Source organism: Cupressus sempervirens, chromosome 4 (assembly GCF_028749045.1).
Source record: "Cupressus sempervirens isolate cs-2001-9-10 chromosome 4, ASM2874904v1, whole genome shotgun sequence".
Taxonomy (NCBI): domain Eukaryota; kingdom Viridiplantae; phylum Streptophyta; class Pinopsida; order Cupressales; family Cupressaceae; genus Cupressus; species Cupressus sempervirens.
The window spans coordinates 639,807,452-639,826,872 of record NC_143121.1 but is presented as its reverse complement, the minus strand read 5'-3'; the positions used below and the strand labels follow the sequence as shown (position 1 = coordinate 639,826,872).

Sequence of the window (19,421 nt, the reverse complement as noted above, 5' to 3'; positions counted from 1 at the left end):
TACTTTAGGTAAAGGGGATTGAAACTCAATCAATTCAAGTTGACTCAAGTGATGGTGAAGTGAGGAAATCAAAGGAGACTTTACCACTAGTGGCATGTCCTCTTGAGGTTCTTGTTGTGACTTCTCCTCCAGATTCAACACCCACATCAGATGAATCTCATGATTCACCCCAAGGCATGGCTATGGCTGAATTTTCTACAAAGCATCCATCTCTTGAGGATCTTGTGACCATTACTCCAGCATTGCCTATGTCTTCAGTTACCTCTGCATTAGAAATAGGGGGAGATTAGTATGATTATGAGAGTGGCTTTTATGCATACTCCTTGTTAACTCCTTCTACCAATGTTCATTCTACAGCATTGCTTGATGTGACTTTAGCTAGGTTTGAGCAATTCATGACTAAAGTTGCACATAGTAGTCCTACTCCTATGGCCATTCAGATTAGGGCACCTACTGTAGTCTCTATTGTCATGCAGAGGAATCCAGAGTTAACTATAGTGACTACCATTTTAGCCAATGCATCCTATTAGCCTTCCTCCAAGGTTGAGTACTGTGAGGCAGAAGAGAAAGAAAGAGGAAATCCCACCTGAGGAGTTTGACAGGCAGGTGACCAAACCAAGGGTTTCAAAAATTAGAAAGCCAATACACTTTCTCGAGTTGTGGTTGATCAAAATCACATTAAGTATGCTGAAGTTGCTGAACCACTTGCGGAGAAATCTATTGAAGAAATGTAGCCTGCTGATTATAGAATTACAAGAATTGAGCTAGGTAAACAAACCAGGCTGAGTTATCAACAAGATGCGCATAACTCCGTCAACTTCTTAGCTCGAAAGAATAATGAACTATGGGATAAGAAGAGAAAAATCAAAGAGGAGAATGCACATCTCCTAGGGATCACTGAGGAACTGAAGAAGTCTTCTTTGAGTACTAAATTTGTTCCAAATACTTGTACTAAGAAGATCAAAAGAAAGGCACAAGTTGTAGATGAATGGGCAACCAGTACTGAATCACAAGGTTATCAACGCATTTGTGATATTTACACAATGTCAAGGAAAGGAAAGGAAGTTGTTGCTCAATTAATTGATATTCAAGGGTTACTCAATTGACAATTACAAGTGTTGGATAGGGACATTGGTGCTTGGAAGAGTATGATGGAGCTCGATTTGGACGGTTTATGTGATTATGATGTCACCTCATCTATTGAGATGTATCATGATTAGAAGCATCCAATCATTAACAAGGTACAAGTCTTATAACAGCTCATTAAAGGATGCAAAGGTTAACAAGATACAAGTCTTATAACAGCTCATTAAAGGATGCAGAGGCACTAACAATGAAGATTGGTGAGCCGAAACAAGAAACACATGATCAGCGAATGCGACAAGAAGTTGTCATGTGGAGTTATCACTAAGAACGGAGAACTCAAGAAAGATGAGGATATTCTCACAAGCTTCACTGAAGCAATTCGCTTACAACTAAAAGCGGATGATTTCAATCTCAGTATAATAAATAATACATTTTCAAGATAGAAGTGTTCACTAGACAAACTATTTAGGAAATTTCAGAGGCAGCCAACACGCATCGAAGGATCATAATGGTTGACTACACTAGTGAGCTCGATGCCGAAGTTGTGCTTAACTCACTGCAAAAATTTGCAAAGATTGTTGACTCTATTAACATTTAAATTTTTCATATGCTTTGAGTAGAATAGTAGTAGAAAAGCTACATGTAAAGAGCATCTATGTTGTAAGTACAAGATAACATGTATGTAAAATCAGCTCATGTAGTTAAGTTGCAATCGCATTAGGCATGCAACTTTGAATAAAGTCAAAATAGTTAGTTAGAGATATCTCAAGGTGGTTGAGGTTGTTCCACTTTTTCCTCCACCTTTCTCTATTCATTTTTCTGATATAAAGGAGAAAGCTCATTGTAGATACTTAACTTTTGCTTTAGAGGAGAAGGTTGGGCTTGTGACTAGAAGGCTTTGTATTTCTTGTTGCAAATCTTTGAAGTGAATAAAGAAGCAAAGTTTTCCCAAACTTTGTATTGTGATACTTGGAATTAATCTTTGTCTCTTATGTTGCATTGATTGATTCATCTTCGTTACTTTGTTCTTTGTGAAGCATTTGAGTATTTGATGTTGTTCTTGAAAGACTTTGAGCTTTCATAAACAAGATTGATATAATTTGATAGTAACTACAAGTCCTAGGATTTAAAGACTTTAAGCTTTACTTCTTCGTATATTATTTCATATCTAAATAGTTGAGCAAAGACATTGAGCTTTGTTGGTTGTTCGTCCTTTTGTTTCAAAGAGATTGCTCGTAGGAGACTTTGGGTTCTTGTTGTCAATCACGCAAGTTAAGTTATTATTGTTGTCTTAAGGTTGTTCTTACGTCAACCCTTAAGCCACCAGTATTACCGTAGTAGTAGATTCCTTTTGTTAAATTGCAAATAGTTGTTGCTAGTATAAGATCATTCTTGAAAGAAGAGGAATTGATCATGTGAACCACCCACTGTTAATTCCAGTTAGGTCTCTGTTGTAGCCACCTGCGGTAAGAAGGGAGCCTCCCTTGTTGTTTAGAGGATGGACTTGTCTCACTACATCGTTGCCTAAAGTTCCCATTTTGTAAGTTGTGGTTACAGTGGCTTACAAAATATTTAGACAACACTACAATGCATTGTAATCAAAACATCAATATACAGTTTCTAAGATGACTCCTTTTGAGTATGTCCCCTTTTTTAGATGCTTAGGTTTTTCTATCGTTTACCCTTAAGAACTACATCAAGGTATTTCTTGACTTGCCTAGTAACCATCTAATTGTTCAAGAGAATCTTCATTGCACATGAATAGCTGTATTTTCTCCAAAATATAATCTCACCATGTTTACAAGAGATTACTAATGCTATAGACTAAAAGACACATTTTACCCAAACTACAATCTCATCTAACAAGAGACTAATAACTCAATAGATTAAATGAGACACTTTCCTCCATGCCAATTTCATCAACATGTCTAGCATCAGTCAGTATATAATTATAGCATGAACTAGAACAGACTTAGAATAGTATGTTACAGAAAAAATCAACTGCTATACAAAAAAACATGGGTAATAGATTAAAATAGCTTAATTTTTTAACACACAAGAAGTTCCTATAAAAATGATTCTAAGGCTAAGTCATAGTTCTAGTTTAGGTATGGGAGTTTAGGTACATAAAAACAAAAAATTAATACTTAGGTTGGGTTCATCCATATTAAAACCATAAAAAATCCAAAATCAAGTTCACAATACCACATAGCATCATATGATAATAAATTTTAAATGTATTATTATAATTGATTTTATCAATCCCTTTTTTTCCTTCTTACTAACAGCACCACAAGGTGGAAGACTTATTGTGCCAGGTGCGCATGAAACAGTCTACAATCAGGTTCCTCAAGGTTTAACCACAATATTTGAAACTACCTGTCAAGTGACTGAAATTACTCCACCCTTTCCTTCCAAAATGTCCATATGTAAGCCTTGGTAATAGATAGGAATCAGAATTTTATTGTTTATAAGATCTGAGTATCACATATATGTATATGTATATGTATATGTATATGTACATGTATATGTATATGTATGTATGCATATGTGTGTGTCCGTGTGTGTGTGTGTGTGTGTGTGTGTATATATATATATTTATTTATACATAATTTTCATATTTCAAATTTATAATCTTCCAGTTATATAACCCAATTATATACTTCCTATATATGATTCCATTATATAATATATATATAACTCTATTATTTATTAACTACATATGTCTTAATATAATTTTAACCACATCCACAATACACATACTTTTACCATAAGTATATTTATTATAATATTATTATCTCTTGTTCCCTTCTGATTCCTCTCATTAAGAGTATGCAAATATATATATTCTTCACCTATTTCATCCTTTGGAAATGATTTCAATCCTTAATAAATAATAATGGGATTTAATGGTTGCGTCTTATTAGGAAGAGACACAACCTTTAGTCAACAATTAATTAATCCTTCTCTATATATCACTGTAATGTCCCCCTTTTTTCTAGGAAGGCCAATCCAATATATGACCTTTGAGGACTTAATATAAAATTATTGATTCAATTTTAATTGAAGGAGAGTGAATAAGAGATGAGTCGGCATGAGGGACAGGGACAAGAATACAAAAGCTGAGGAGTCACAGGTTGGGTCTTTAAAAGGAGGAGAAGCTCATTTCTTTATGCTTGGATTATTGCTTTGTATTGGAGAACTTAAGTTTCTCTTTGAGAAACATTGGGAGAGTTTACATCTGCCATTTCAGCCCTGAGGACGCAAACCTTCAGGCCATTGTTGGTGGATTGGACATAGCCCCAATTCATCACTACAGTGGATTCCAAACAGAGTTCACATTGGGTTTTACAGGTTCTAATATGTTTCCAATTTGACTATTATTGTTGTGTTTATGATTGGATTTTGATATCTAGTTATTGTATTGTTGATGTATAATGCAATAACATTGAAGGTATTTAAATGAGCATTATCGATTTATTTGCTGGTTTATATTACTAGTTTGGTTTGCATGAGTTATCTATTGGTGTTGAAGTCTGTTTGTGAGAAAAATTAGTAGATTATTCATTCGGGATATTACAGTGGTATCAAACTTCGTTTTCCTGCCAACCTATGAAGTTATAATAGAGACTGATATAAGGATTTAGCATAAACATTTTCTAAAAAGAGGCAATACTTTGGAGCTAGACATTTAATATATGTTCAAAGGTAAACATTGCATCCTTATATCTTTCTTGAGTTTACTATCGTGGGTATCTTCTAAGGTTCAAGTTAGAGATAAATGTCCTGTTTAAGTTAGGATAGAAGAAATAAATATTTTATTGTAACTGTTTGGAAAAGGTTGTTTGGCTTTCAGTAGACACTATTGAAAATTCCAAAATATCTAGTGGGACTTTCCTAACCAATGGAGAGTTGAATTTATTTGGCCTGATTTCTGAAGATGATTGGTCGGTTGTAAAATATAGGGGGCACAAATAACAAGGAGTCGAAGATTATTTTTCTGCAGAGCATTGGGATTCCATTCCTATATGATCGAGAGGAGGCTTCGTGACATCTTAAAGTAGAAAAACCTTGGCTTCTGTTTGGGAGTTTCTACTATAGTTATAAGTTATCTTTTGTTGTCTGGAACAAAAGTGGTATTCCACTACGCACATCTTTGTTCCATATGAAACTTCACACTATTATAGTGATGGTAGAAATATGTTGTGAAGATTCATGCACAAGTTTCATCCCTTAGTAACAAGAAGTCATTGTCGTAACAAGTGAATGTATCATGGAATGTTCTGAAGTGATTGAATTGAGGTGTAAGATTTGAAATTTGCACAAGTTGCACCGAACGTCCAAATCTGCTATTCAGGAAGTTCATGTAACATATATGGCATCTTTTCCAAGAATGTTGGAGTTCTATGAATGAGTTGGCAGGATTTGGTTGAGACGAGAACATCTATAACTATTGGTTCCCCTTATAGGGTTGAACAAGTATAGAGGGACGTAGCAACTGGCAAACATTTTTTTATAAAGACTACAGTTCCGAATTCGGGAGGTTTTTTATTTATATTAAACAATGCAAGCAAATATAAAGTCCAAGAAGCATGATAATTAATATTCGGGGCGACTTCATGTTTCCATGAACAAGGGATTAATATAAACATTGAAAGTTTTTAATGCTCACTTAGGAAGTTAGCGGGCCCCATCGAGCAAGCTATTATTTGTTTAATAAATGTCCGACTTAAATATTTCCAAGTAAAAGGTGCTCTAATGAAGTGGTTTTGTTTCATAGTCAGAAAGCTAAGAAAAATTTGAAATTTGAGCTACCGAGTTGTATCATAGGTAATATGTGGCAATGTTAACAAAAAATATATTGATCGCAGACATGAACTGGATATGCATTCAAGGTAACATGTTGGTTCTAGGCAAAAGACATTATTCACCAGGTTCAATTATCAATTTGAACCAAGTAGATGAGTGTCAAGCCTAAGTCACACTAAAACGCACAAACCAAAGAATTGTTTGGGTCACCATTATTGCCGATAAATTACTTCCATGTATTAGAATATTGTGGGTAAGGAGCCAAATTATTATTATCAGCAAAGGGAATGAATTAAGAAGTTATTAAACGACCTTGAGTTGTGGAAATTTTGAACGTCTTAGCGGAAATACATTGAATTTCAGTAATTATTGACATCTAATTGTGAATGCACCCACCCCAGATTGGATGCGCTTTCAGTGATAGTGGATAGGAAATGGATGGTTGCTAGCAGAGTTGTGCATGCCCCGTCAAAATGACCATGCAAAAAAAGGCAGTACGAGTGTTTTTCAGAAAGGTAGTGCAAATAGGGGTGTGCTATAGATAGAAGCTAACTACATTAGGAGAATATTCTATCCGATTGTGGAAGATTATTGTATTGTGCAGAGACTTTAGTGACTAGGGATATATTCCATCTTAAGTTGGGAAGGTCAAAAGTAGTGCTTATTGGTTTGATAGCTTTTAGAAGTAGATAGAAGCAGCACAATAGTTCTTCGATGTCTGTTGTTACTATATAAACTGAAATTACTTGTATACAACCCAAAACAGAGGCACAGAGCTGAGAACATCACGAAGAATAGTTGCATAGACATATTAATACTCTTTAAGTCAGCAAGGAGAAATTGCAAAGGACAAATTCATATCTGTGTCTTTCCTATTCAGTGGTATTGCATTCTAAGTTCCCGTAAATCTATGGTGACAAGAAACTTGTAGAATTTGTCTTCAAGATTGAAGTCTGCAACATCAATCTTGGAACAGATTTCCATTTGAAGCAAACTGATTAAGCTAATTTTGAACTATGTATCACTATCCAATCTGACTCTATTCAGAGCTACTAATAAAGAGTGGGGTTGGGAGATAGAGGTGAACTTTAGCAACATTAGATTTGCAATTTCAAAATGGCGTCATGTAATAGCTTGGCCCGAGTACTATATGAAACAGGTGGCACTGGGAGGGGTCACTAATTTTCAGACTGAGCATACCAACAGATTGAACAACTACAACAGTGCTAAGAGATTTGTTTTCTGAGTTGGAGGTAATCTCAAGATTTAGAGGATAAGTCACATGCAGTTTGGTGATTTACAACAATGAAATCTTGCTCCAACAGTCACTACAGAAGGAAATACATTCTTTAATCAAGCAAAAACACAGGTAATTGAAGCGGACATGGAAAGTCTGAAAAATCAAGTGTTTTCTTCAGAATTTAATGACACCTTTAATGGTGAACAACTAAGAAACTTGCAGAAAGAAAAACAATTGGATTGGCTATACATACTTGGGTTGCAACTAGAACACATGGAATTCTCAAATGATGTTCTCTTCAAATTGGAAGAGATGGAAACTTATTTGAGCAATGTAGAGCAGGCAGATTGTAGGCTCACAAATTGGACTTTACAACCTTCAATGGTTAGCTTGGTCCAACCCAAGTTTATGGAACATCCACATAAAGATGTGATGCTTGCAGTTGCCTCTTGTTTCAATGAGATTATGCGAATAACATCTCCTACAACAGCCTATAATGATGTGGTGTCGAAGAAAGTTTTGTAGCTGATAGTGAAGAACTTGGAAGGATTACATGATGACAAAGACCTTACTTTTGACCAAAGGGTTCAGATTTTGGATATTATGGGAGAGATGAGATTATTTTATATTATGATTGACCTTGAATGCAATGATTTAATTCTTCGGATGTTAGAATGCTTCTTGTTCGAAATTAGGAGCTACCATTCAGGAAGTGTACAAACTTGCATGCACACTATTATATCTTCAATTCTTGATGTAGATGTTGAAATTTGTAAGAGGTTGTAGTTAACCTTCTTAGCTTTTTGGAGGAGGGAACATAGATATTGCAAAGGCCTGCTTAAATTGATGATCTCATTTGCAGCCTTCGAGCTCATGGAGGAAGTAATTAAGCATAGAATCAACAGATTTCAAAATTGCATGACGGATAGTGAGTTGACCTCCATGGATTTACAAGTCAAAGGAACCCCTATGAGGCAGGAACAAATTTACTTGACATGTGAGGACACTAGTACACCTGATCAAGTTTGTGGGAATTGTAATAACAAAGAGAAGGCTAAAGAAATTCAGACCAGCGCTAGGAAAAATGTAGATAAGATGATTTCAGCTGTGTATAAGGAACATAAGTTTGTACGTTGGTGATTTGGAGGTTAGCCTTGACAAACATGTTGATAAGGCTGGTTGTACTTGAAGTAATAGTATGTTGGAATCTTTGTATAATGAGCCTTTGCGTGAAAATGATAACATAGCAACACTTTTGCCTTTGCATGCAAATCAAAAAAACAAGGAAATTGAGACCTAAGATTATATTTTTGAGAGGTATGATGAATCATGTGTTTCTTGTACGCATGATATTAGCTTCGAGGAACGGTCCAAGATGACACTACAAGACGATGAGTTGTATCAACATGACAATAATGAGATGCGTGCCTTAAAAAAATAGTTGAAGGTTAATGAAGACATAGTTGTAGCATCTTTAGTACGTTATGACAGCACTCACAAGATGGTTGAGGATCTCCACAGGAAGGCTCAAAAGGGAGTGGAAGGAGATTTGCTTGTTGTTGATTTGCAAGTAGTCAAAACAACCCTTGAATTTATGAAATTAGATTATTTATATTTGCTTTCCGACAAGGATTATATTCTTAAGGTTGCTGGAATATATGTTGATCAGTTGAATAAAGGAATGAATGAGATTATGGAGCTCATCAGGGAGCTTAAGTATACTCATGAGGCATTGGATGATACACAGATTGCTCTTCATGAAGAAAAAAGTCAGGTTAGGGTCAGAAATCATACTAGGGAGCATGAGAGTAAAAAAGGCAAGAGTTTTTCCAAGAAGTAATTAATGAACTTGATAGCATTCGGCAAACTTATGACATGGATAGTTGTCCCAAAAGACCAAGTACCAAAATTTCAGATCACATTCAGCTTGTAGACAACCCCTGGTTTGAAGTAGATCCTGATTGGACTTCCAATAATCCCGTTTTTGAGATAAATGAGGGAGGTCTTTTTTATTGTTATGAAGAGGATGAGCTTGACTTCAGAATTTTGGATCCAGATACAATTCCTAGCGATGAATCTTGGTCACAGGATTGGTATGGTGAATTGACTACGGAAGCTCATCTTTTGATTAGCCCATATATGGTTCCCGATTCCAACCTATATATGAGTAGGATGGATTACATACATCGGCCATTGAATAGATCTTGGTGAAGGATCGATGAGAGTTATGTTTTGATCATAGGGGACGGTTTTTCAGCCTCATTCTTACTCATAGCACCTATGTACTTAGGGGTTCTCCAGACTGATGACGACAGTATGGTATTTGATGTGCCCATGGTGTTGATTTCAGCTATTGAGTAGCTTGTTTCTTACATCAACAATTTAGGTCGGGTCATCACCATCTACTGTGATATGCATAGCTCCTTGATACATTTCTATCTCATCATATCTAATGGTCATGACAACATGGTTTGGAATTCTAGCATTAGCATGCTTCATGTATTGTTATTATGAGAAGACAATGAATGGCTTTGCAATTCTCAGTCCTTCATTCATATCACAGTAGCACAGCGGATTATCAGAGCATTATTCATGATGTTGATATGGGACCCAGGTATTGTGGTCGCATGCTTGCAGTTGTTTGAGGGAAAACAATCTCAAGAGGGAAGGACTATAATGTCCCCTTTTTTCTGTGACATTAAAAACTGATAGGCCAATCCAATATATGACCTTTGAGGACTTAATACAAAATTATTAAGTCAATTTTAATTAAAGGAGAGTGAATAAGAGATGAGTTGACATGAGGGACAAGGACAAAAATACAGAAGCTGAAGAGTCAAAGGTTGGGTCTTTAAAAGGAGGAGAAGCTCATCTCTTTATGCTTGGATTATTACTTTGTTTTGGAAAACTCAAGTTTCTCTTGGAGAAACATTGGGAGAGTTTGCATCTTCCATTTCAGACCTAAGCACACAAACCTTCAGGCCATTATTGGTGGATTGGACGCAGCCCCGGTTCATCACTGCAGTGGATTTCAGACAGAGTTCACTTTTTTTTTTACAAATTCTTCTAATATGTTTCCAATCTAACTATTATTGTTGTGTTTATGATTGGGTTTTGATATCTAGTTATTGTATTGTTAATATATAATGTAATAACATTGAAGCATTTTAATGAGCATTTATCGATTTATTTTCTGATTTATATTACTGCTTTGGTTTGCATGAGTTATCCATTAGTGTTGAAATCTGTTTGTGAGAAAAATTAGTAGAATATTCATTCGGGATATTACAGTCATTCCCTCTTAATAGATGTTTTTTCCTTCTTTTTACTCTTCCCTTCCAAATGAAATTATACTCTCCCTTTTATCTCTCAAATTCAAAGGAGTCACATCTTTTCAGTTTGTGCCTTTTGACCATTCACTGAACATAATTCTATATCAATTTAAATATTTTATATTTTAACTTCGATTTTATTTATAATTCTTTTATAAATAATTATAATTTGAACTTAATTCTTTTCTACTTTATTTTAGATTTTCTTTTTAATATAAATATATTTTAATTTAACTCTTTTGTATTCTCAATTATATTTTATTTATTAATAATATTATTATTTATTACTAAATCGTATTTTAGAAAGGGATCAAACTTTATACAATATTGTCTCTTCTAATTTATTTATTTGTTTTTTATTTTATTATTGTTTATTATTAAATCCTATTCATAAAAGGGACATCACATATGCTTGATATTCAATAGTGTATTCGTGTAATTTGGCCATGAGCACATTGAAAGCAGCCATACAGGTGTAGATGACAGCATGTAACTGTGTCAGTAACAATTTATATTTGTGCATGTTGAGTTTCAACAATTAAACATTCTAAAGATGTGTGTATATGCATATACTTATATGCCTCTTCTTTAAACCTCCCAATTCAAATGTGACTCCATACGCTCAAATAAAACAAAGAATATTCATACAAATTAAAATTATGTATGACTGATTAATCCATAAATAGTTCTCATAAAAATGATTTATATGTAGGAATCATTAATAAATGGTGTTTAATCAGAATATATTGGGTCATTTAGTTGTCAGTTTCCACAAGTGTTGGCAAGAGTCTATCCGTGTTAAAGCTTATACAAGATACGCATTTGTCTATGCAGGTGTTGTTTGATGATACCCAGACAATACGCATGCATACAAAAAAAGAAATTAAAAATCTGGTCAACTCAGCTATCTCAACCGTGGTATTACAATTTAGTCTTGGATCAGATACAGCAGGAATCTCTTGGTTCGAAGTCTTGGACTTGGCCAGATAATTTAGCAGCAAATCATGGACTTGGTTAGACTCATCTGTCAAACCTCTGGAACTCATGTCAAGAGACTGAACTTATTACTATGATACACACATTTTATATGCAAGAATATACAGACATGCATTTGCCTGATCAAACCTAAAGACTTGAATATATTTTAGATAATTACATTAAGTCAAACTAGAACAAAAGTTCTAGGCAGAACAAGCATTGTATGAAATTATCAAATAAATATTAGCTATCGATTATTAAAAAGAGTAAACACGTACAGGTGTGCTACGAGGAACATGGATGGTAGCATCATCATCCTCTCCAGATTCATTTGTTTTGTCATCTTTGAGGGATTCATTTTGCATAACTTGAGACCTCTCAAAACGAGGCCCATCCTCCTTTGCAAGTGCTAAGAAAGCTTTTCGGGCTTCACGACGTGACTCTGCATAAATGAGTACAAGAAACAAGAAAAGAACATTAAGTGGATTGCCCAAGAAATAGCTGATGACCTGTGCATTATTTTCCTTACTCATTACACTAATATGATATTTTTTTTACATTAATAAACAATTTCATGTAGGTTAAGAGTTGAATTATAACTTGTTCACTAGATGATATTTCTGACAAATGTGAAGTAAATTACTTACTATAAGACCTTCAGCAAGAAAATAAAAAGATATAAAGAATCAAAACCATAAATGGCTAGTTAATGGATTGCCGCATTTATACTATAAAATTTTGATAATCTAGTAACTTCTCTCTATATGGGACATTTTGCCAGTATTTCTCAAGACATGCACTAAAGAATAGATATTTCAGAATCCTCAAATGGCGCACAGAAAGATGAATGAAAGTGACATTTGATTTCCTTTATTTTGATTATATGTAGTATATTGATTTTTGACAATCTGTCATAGTTGTATTTGTTGCTCCTGGTTTGGATTGTGTTCGATTTTTTACATCAACACTTCAGATTACACTCCATGATCCATCATCAGGATGATAGAAAGATCAACATTTCTTCTCTTTGAGATTTCTTTCATCCTGATGATGGATCACAGAGTGCGATCCAAAATGTTGATGCGAAAAATCAAGCACAATCCAAGCCAAAAGCAATGAGTGTAACGAACTTTATCAAGAAAGAATAACTTTGAATGATGCATTTGTTACAACAATGCCCTATAATGAATATATGTCAAAATATTCAATGTAGTTTTGAAGCTAAAGCCTTGTCCTTTCTTTCATTCAAATGTTCATATTTCAACATCTTGCCTTATTATTCTATGTTTTTTTGTCATCTTCTTTTATGCCTTTATGCAGGGTAAGAAGAAAGAACTTCTGGACACTTTAAGAAAGGTGAAGAACAGATATCATTTAATGAAGAGATGATGCAAAGTCCTCCAAGGAAAAGAATGAGGTTAATCAAAGACAAATTGATTTCCAAGGTTGATATGCAATCCAATAGGAGTACAGACCTAATCAAACAATGCTTCTTTACAGAAAAAAAGAAATCTTTTGTCAATAGAAATGGCAAAGGCATGACATCAAGGGTGCACCTCTATGAAGATATTTGAATTTGGTCTTTGAAGTCAAAATCTCTTGGTTAGATGCCCAAACTCAAGTTTGAATCAAAATTGCATTCTCAATTATGCACCTAACAAGGGAAAAGGGAAACTTGACATAAATTTTATAATCACATATGCAGGTGTGCCATTAAGGAAATAGGTTTGCATAACCAGATTCACAAACAACACTGTAAGGTGTATATTCGATAAGCAGAATTATTTTAAAAATCAGAGACTTAGGTCTCTAGTTGTCAATGGCACAATCATAAAGAAAAAGTAAATAAGGATTTCAAAATTTGATTAACATGTCCTTAAATGCGCACACATAATAAGTGCAAATTTTTGAAGTTGGTAAGAGAGCACCAAAAAGATATACTGTGTGGTGTGTTGAAATTTGTCATTTGTATCAAAGTCTATATGTAGTAAATCGTCGAAGTAAAGGAAAACATGTTAGGCCGACAATCTGCAAATATTGGCACCTAAATTATTAGTCAAAATGCATCAAAGATATATATCTGTCTGGGCGTGTGTGTTTGCTAATGGGCGAACCCCTCTCCATCTTGTGGCCCAAGTTAGAAGGCAAATGCATTAAAAAATATATTTCCATTTAATTATGGTGGTCAAACCCCTCTCCAACTTGGTGACCAAATTAGAAGTCAAATGCATCAAAAATAAAAATTTATTTTAATATTTTGTTTATATTGGCCAAACCACTCTCCATCTTTGTACCCTCTTGTAACCTTTAAATTTAAAACCAAAAATATCTACAAGTGAGCCAGCCCCTAGAGATAAGTACCCTATCTTAGGATGCAAATAAAACAAAATACAATTATATTTTGCTGCAATGGCATCACCTGTTTTAAAGGGTTGGATCTGTTGCTAAATGGAAGTATTAGCATGTATAAAGGAAGATAGTTTGAGATATATTTAAACAAGCATTCACGAATATTATTTCCATTTTACAGAAGACCTATGGTGCATGTATGAGTGTGTTTTAAGGTGAAATCACATGGACTTCTGAGCAGAAATTGTTGAAGATTTTAAGCAGATTTTAAGATAAATTTAAGCAAACCTATAAGCAGATAAGATAAGATAAGATAATGATACTAATGTCCAACAAAAGACTAAAGTAGGTATATGGGACTGAAAGATTACAAAAGTGAGGCAAACACCAGCAGGAACACACAAAGGTGTCTGAAAAGAAACGACTAAAACCAAAGCAACAATGACAACAAATAAAGAGAGGGAGACAGAGAAAATGCTAAGAGAGACTAGGAGTCATTCGTAGGAAAAAATTGTGGAAGAGATGGACCTGATTCAAGAAGAAGATCAAGTACTCATCAGATCATTCATATAGAGGTTGGTGTCTTGTATTCAAGGAGATTAATGTCTCTTGCCTGAGAAACCTGAGAAAGTTTTTAAGTATTGCAAGCATGATCCTTGAAAAGTAAAAAGTACTTATGGTGGGGTCCGTGGGTCCAGAGGTGTTGCTTGTCTAATTAGAGATGACCTTTTCAGGTTCACATCAGTGGTTCATTGTGATGCCTTTGCCAGATTCATATGGGTCTATATTGGGCATCAGAATCACCGACAAAGAATATGTTATTTTCCACCAACCTCTTCTCCATATGCCATAAATGATGCTGAGGATGGGACCCTTTTGGTGATCTTCAGGAGGGTATCTCACAGTTTGTAGCCTTAGGTGATATCATTATTTTTGGCAACTTCAATGCACGAACCAAGAATCTTCAAACTCCTATACATGATCGTGGCTTTGATTCAATTTGCACCTCTGAGATAGACCCAATCAGTATGGGACTTCAGCGTACCTAAGATGATGCCTCTGGGCCACTCTCTTGTTATGGTTGCCACCTCCTGCAACTCTATGAGTCTTTTGGTTTGTTGATCCTTAACAATTTATCTTTCTTTCCTGGCTCCGATCTCTTTACCTGTTGGCTGCACTATGGTGGTGCAAGTATTGTAGACTATGTCATCACATCTTCTTCCTCCATTCCCTCCATTCATAGTTTCACCATTTCTCGTCTCCCCTTTGCTGACCATGCTCTTCTTAGCATTGTTGTCAACATTTCATCCCGTTTTTTGCCTTCTTTTCAACCCTCCCCCATCCCGACTGACATTGCCTGCACTCCTACTCGCTTCTGCTATCCCGAGAGTGATGGTGAGCTTTCTTCCTTCCATCTTAGGAGACTTCTAACACCAACTAGTTTTAGTGATACACATGCGGCCCCTGCCATGTTTGATTTACTTGCTTTTTCCATTCGGACATCCGCACTCCTTTCTATTTCCTACCACTCCCCTCCCTCTCTCAAGTCTGAGTCAGAATACTTTCCCTATGATCAATGGTCTGATGTCGACTATAAAGCTTTTCATCGCTCTATTCGCTCTGCTTTTGAGAGTCACACCCCTATCTTCGCCCACCTGCATTTATCTTATCTATGTTTTCTTCGCCACAAGAAGCGTTCTTTTACTTCTTCTCAGTGCAAATCCCTTTGCTCCATGCTTATACAGAATCCCCATATCTTCTGGCGTACCCTTTTTCTTAGGTGTCACCCCACCCTCCATCCTTGACTTCCACTCTTTGACCTCCCACACCATTACACTATGACATTCCAGGTCAGCCACCCCTTCATTCCACTCCACCTCCTTATTGCCATCTGTTCACCCCCTCCAATAATTTTGAGGCCATTAGATCCATGAGATGCAGTAGAGCTACGGACGAGGATGGTTTCCAGGCAAAAATTTTCAAACTTGGTGCTTTGGTTCTTGGATCCTACCTTCCTACTCTCTTTAATAGAGTAGTCTATATTGGGTTTCCTAAGTCCTAGTCGCGACATGTGATTTATCTTATTCATAAGTTTGGGCCTGCTTCTGACCCAAGTAGCTATAGGACTATCATAATCGGGCATGCTTTTGCCAAACTTTATGCCATTGCTCTTAACACCATGCTATCCAGAGAGCTTAACTAGAGAGGTTGTAGGTCTAAAGGACAGTTTGATTTTGGAGCAAACTATCAAACTGTGGATCACATCTTCACGTTGAGGGCTATTATTGAGGAGGCTAGGCTCTGCTATGAGAAAGTCTAATGTTGTTTTGTGGATTTTCGCAAGGCTTTTGATTTTGTTCCTGGCATGGCTTTATTTAAGAGACTTAGAGAGATTGGGATCTCAGATATGATGTTGACTAATATTATGACACTATATGAGAAGGTGACTGGCAGACTCAAGATCCTGGAGGGCTTTTATATTCCAATTCAGAGCACTATTGGGGTGAAGCAGGGTTGCCCTCTTTCTCCTACTCTGTTGGGGTTGTATATTGATGAGCTCGAGGATTTCCTTGTGAACTCCTCAAAACCTGGTGATGGGTGCTATTTGCATCAGGTTTTGATCTCCATTCTCGTTTTCGCAAATGATGTTGTTCTCTTGGCCTCTTCTCCTGACAGTTTACAGACTTCTTGATGGCTTGGTTTCTTTTTGTAATCAGCGTTAGCTCGTGGTCAATCTAGCTAAGACTCGGGTTATGATCTTTCACTGTTTAAAGACCTCTCATCTTCATTTCTTTTAAGGGGCAGGAGGTTGAGATCACTTCTTATATTTATCTCGAGGTAAAGTTTTTGGGACCCCACTTTAGTTTGAGACCGGCTATCCAGTCCAGGGTTAGTAAAGGCATGAATTCTCTAGCCATGATCGAAAGACAATGCTTCAAATATCATTTTCAGGACATTTTGTCCAAGCTGTCCCTCTTGGACTCCTTGGTTAGACCGACCATTCTCTATGGCTAGGTGGTTTGGGGACCTTCTCTTGTTGTTTTTGATTGGGCCTCTATTGAGCATGTTCAATTGTTGCTCTTACAGCGTATTATTAGATGTCAAAGACTCTCTCCCCACAGCATTGTCTTAGCTAAGTTTGGAGCTCATCCTTTCAAACTTGCGGCCATTTTTGACTTGATCTAGTTTCTCCATCAGCTTCGTGGATTTATGGATTCAGATGTCGACCGAAACAGATACTCTCATCTGGCATACTATTCTTTTGTTGAGATTATGAGTTCCGACACTAGCACTAGATCTCGTTGTTGGTGTGCCCAGGCCACCTCTCTGTTGGGTTCATTTGGGATTGAGATTGATCGTCTTCCTCTATAACAATTCTCACTTGATGCTTCTTCTCACCTCCTCCCCTTGCATCAGGAGTTGAACGGGTATGTCAGACAGGATATCTATAGACAGTACATTATCACTAGTTGGAGTAATCCTCCTAGTGGATTATGTCCTAAGATGGCCTTTTATGCAAAGCATTTTCTTGAGATTCATAATGGTATTATAGTGCGTCCTGCTTATCTTTATCGGCAATGGTGTCACGCCCTGCGTTTCTCTTTGGGCTCCGTTAGAGTTGGCTCTCACCGTCTTCAGGTCCGGACCGATCACCATATGGATAGAGATGATCAGATTTGTAGACTGTATACTTTGGCAGAGGTTGAGATTGAGACCCACTTCATATTTCATTGTCTTATATACTATGAGATCAAAGGGAGATTTTTCTGTTTATTCAGAGATTGTTTTTCTCTTTCAACGTTCTTCGGCTATGTTGATCAGAGGTGTCTTGCACTTTATCTACGAGAGGCCACCCAACTTTGTGAGCATCCCTTGCAGTCAGTCATACCTCCGACCAACTCATCACCGCATCTTTCTCCCCCTTGTCTCCTTCATGGGGTGTGAAAAGGCCATCCATAACCACTCCCTACAAATCGGTCAGACACTGTACTAGTCTCTTCAGGAAACGACACTCCTCCAGCGGTTCTCGGCGACGATCTGACTCTGAATCATCCACAGTTATATCCTTTCGTGACTGATTTCTTTGTACCAAGGAAGGATCCTTAGTCTTAACTTGGTTTTCTTGGTTTCGTGTCTTGTTTTGTTTCTTCTTAGTCACCGGTTGGTGCTCCTGTTGTGGCCGGCTCTTTTGTTTATATGCTCAATCCCATAAACCCTTGTGGTTTTTTGTTGGACATTAATATTATTATCTTATCTTATCTATACTACTTGGAATCATGAAAAAATCCACTAACGCACGAAGAAGCCACAAACAACTGTCAAAGATCTACCATGCTTACCAAAACCATAGTTGGAAAACTTAGATTTTCCAATAACTTGTCAGACCCAAACAAATTGAAAGCTATGCGAAAAAAAAAATAGTCAATAAATAGGCATTTTTATCAAACATTTGAAAATATATAATTTCTTAAAACATTCTTAAAAACACCGCACGCGAAATTTGTTGATTATAGAATGATTTCAGATTTGCATCATATATTAATCAAAGTTTTGAGTTACATACATAGAAATTAGAAATCAGCAGATTAACATAGGATCATATACCAAAAATGTGCAGCATCTGAATAAAATTAAGTTCAACACATATTGAAGTCAAACTCAATGAAACAACTACAACTTTAGAATGCATATTAAGTTCAAGTTTGAGTATCAATGAAAACTAGAAATCATTAATTGCATCTACAACTAAAGCTAAAAAATTGTTTCCACTGGGTGGGTGGTGCTGAAATAGTTTCAACATCCTCAATGAGTGTCATAAAAGCCTAAGATGGACAACCAAGCTTCCATTCCTCCACACACACTGCCACTTCTGTGTCCCAGACATCTTCATCCATCTTGAACTTAACTGGGAAATCATTGGTCAAAAAGAATCCACATCCACATCCACACCATCACCATCACAAGAAGCAACACAATCTGCTGAATATGGATCAATGTCATCCAAGGCAAGCACTTTATGTAAAGTCTTCCCTTGCACCTTCTCTTTGTACAGTCGAAGATTGCATCGTACATATGCCAAGCCATTGTGTCAACCTATTGCACTTCTTTGACCTTGTCTGCAGTTACCCAGTTTCCTTTTTGAACTAATCATTTCTAGTCAATTATTCATTCATGTTATAGACAAATTATAATGGAAAAGGTTGAAAAGGTAAAATGATTTCCATTGAGGTAAAAATCATGACCATAATTCCTAATCAAACTTCCAAGCTCAAGAGCCATATGCTTTTCCTTTGACTAAATACATGCTCATGAGTCATCAACTACATATCTTAATGCAAGAGATCCTATACATCCCACTTAAACAAACATATTTACCATGAACAAAATTTGTTATTAATGTATGGAGCGTGTAAATATTGATCTCTAAAGTCTCCAATAACTATTAAGACATACCAATTGAATTCATGTATAATAGACACAATAACCCCAAACAGAAAGAAAAGGTAACATATAAACAGGATCTAACTTCATAAGCATTACCAGAAATAGCAGCAATATGGCTTGCTCCTATGGATCTTCCTTGTCGCCATCCCATCTTGACCAGTAATTTCACACCTAAGTTTATT

At 36.1% G+C, this 19,421-nt stretch overlaps 1 protein-coding gene across 7 annotated transcripts in view; it reads right to left on the bottom strand.

The window, feature by feature from the left end:
* Window positions 1-19,421, bottom strand: part of TGH (SWAP (Suppressor-of-White-APricot)/surp domain-containing protein) — a 199,770-nt gene that overhangs the window by 86,645 nt on the left and 93,704 nt on the right. For all 7 annotated transcript variants that reach the window (XM_089826310.1, XM_089826314.1, XM_089826315.1 and 4 more), the window contains 2 exons: window positions 19,336-19,410; window positions 11,724-11,887 (listed from right to left, as the gene is read on the bottom strand). In XM_089826310.1, coding sequence (XP_089682436.1) covers window positions 11,724-11,887; window positions 19,336-19,410 — 239 coding nt within the window. The remainder of the gene's footprint in view (window positions 1-11,723; window positions 11,888-19,335; window positions 19,411-19,421) is intronic.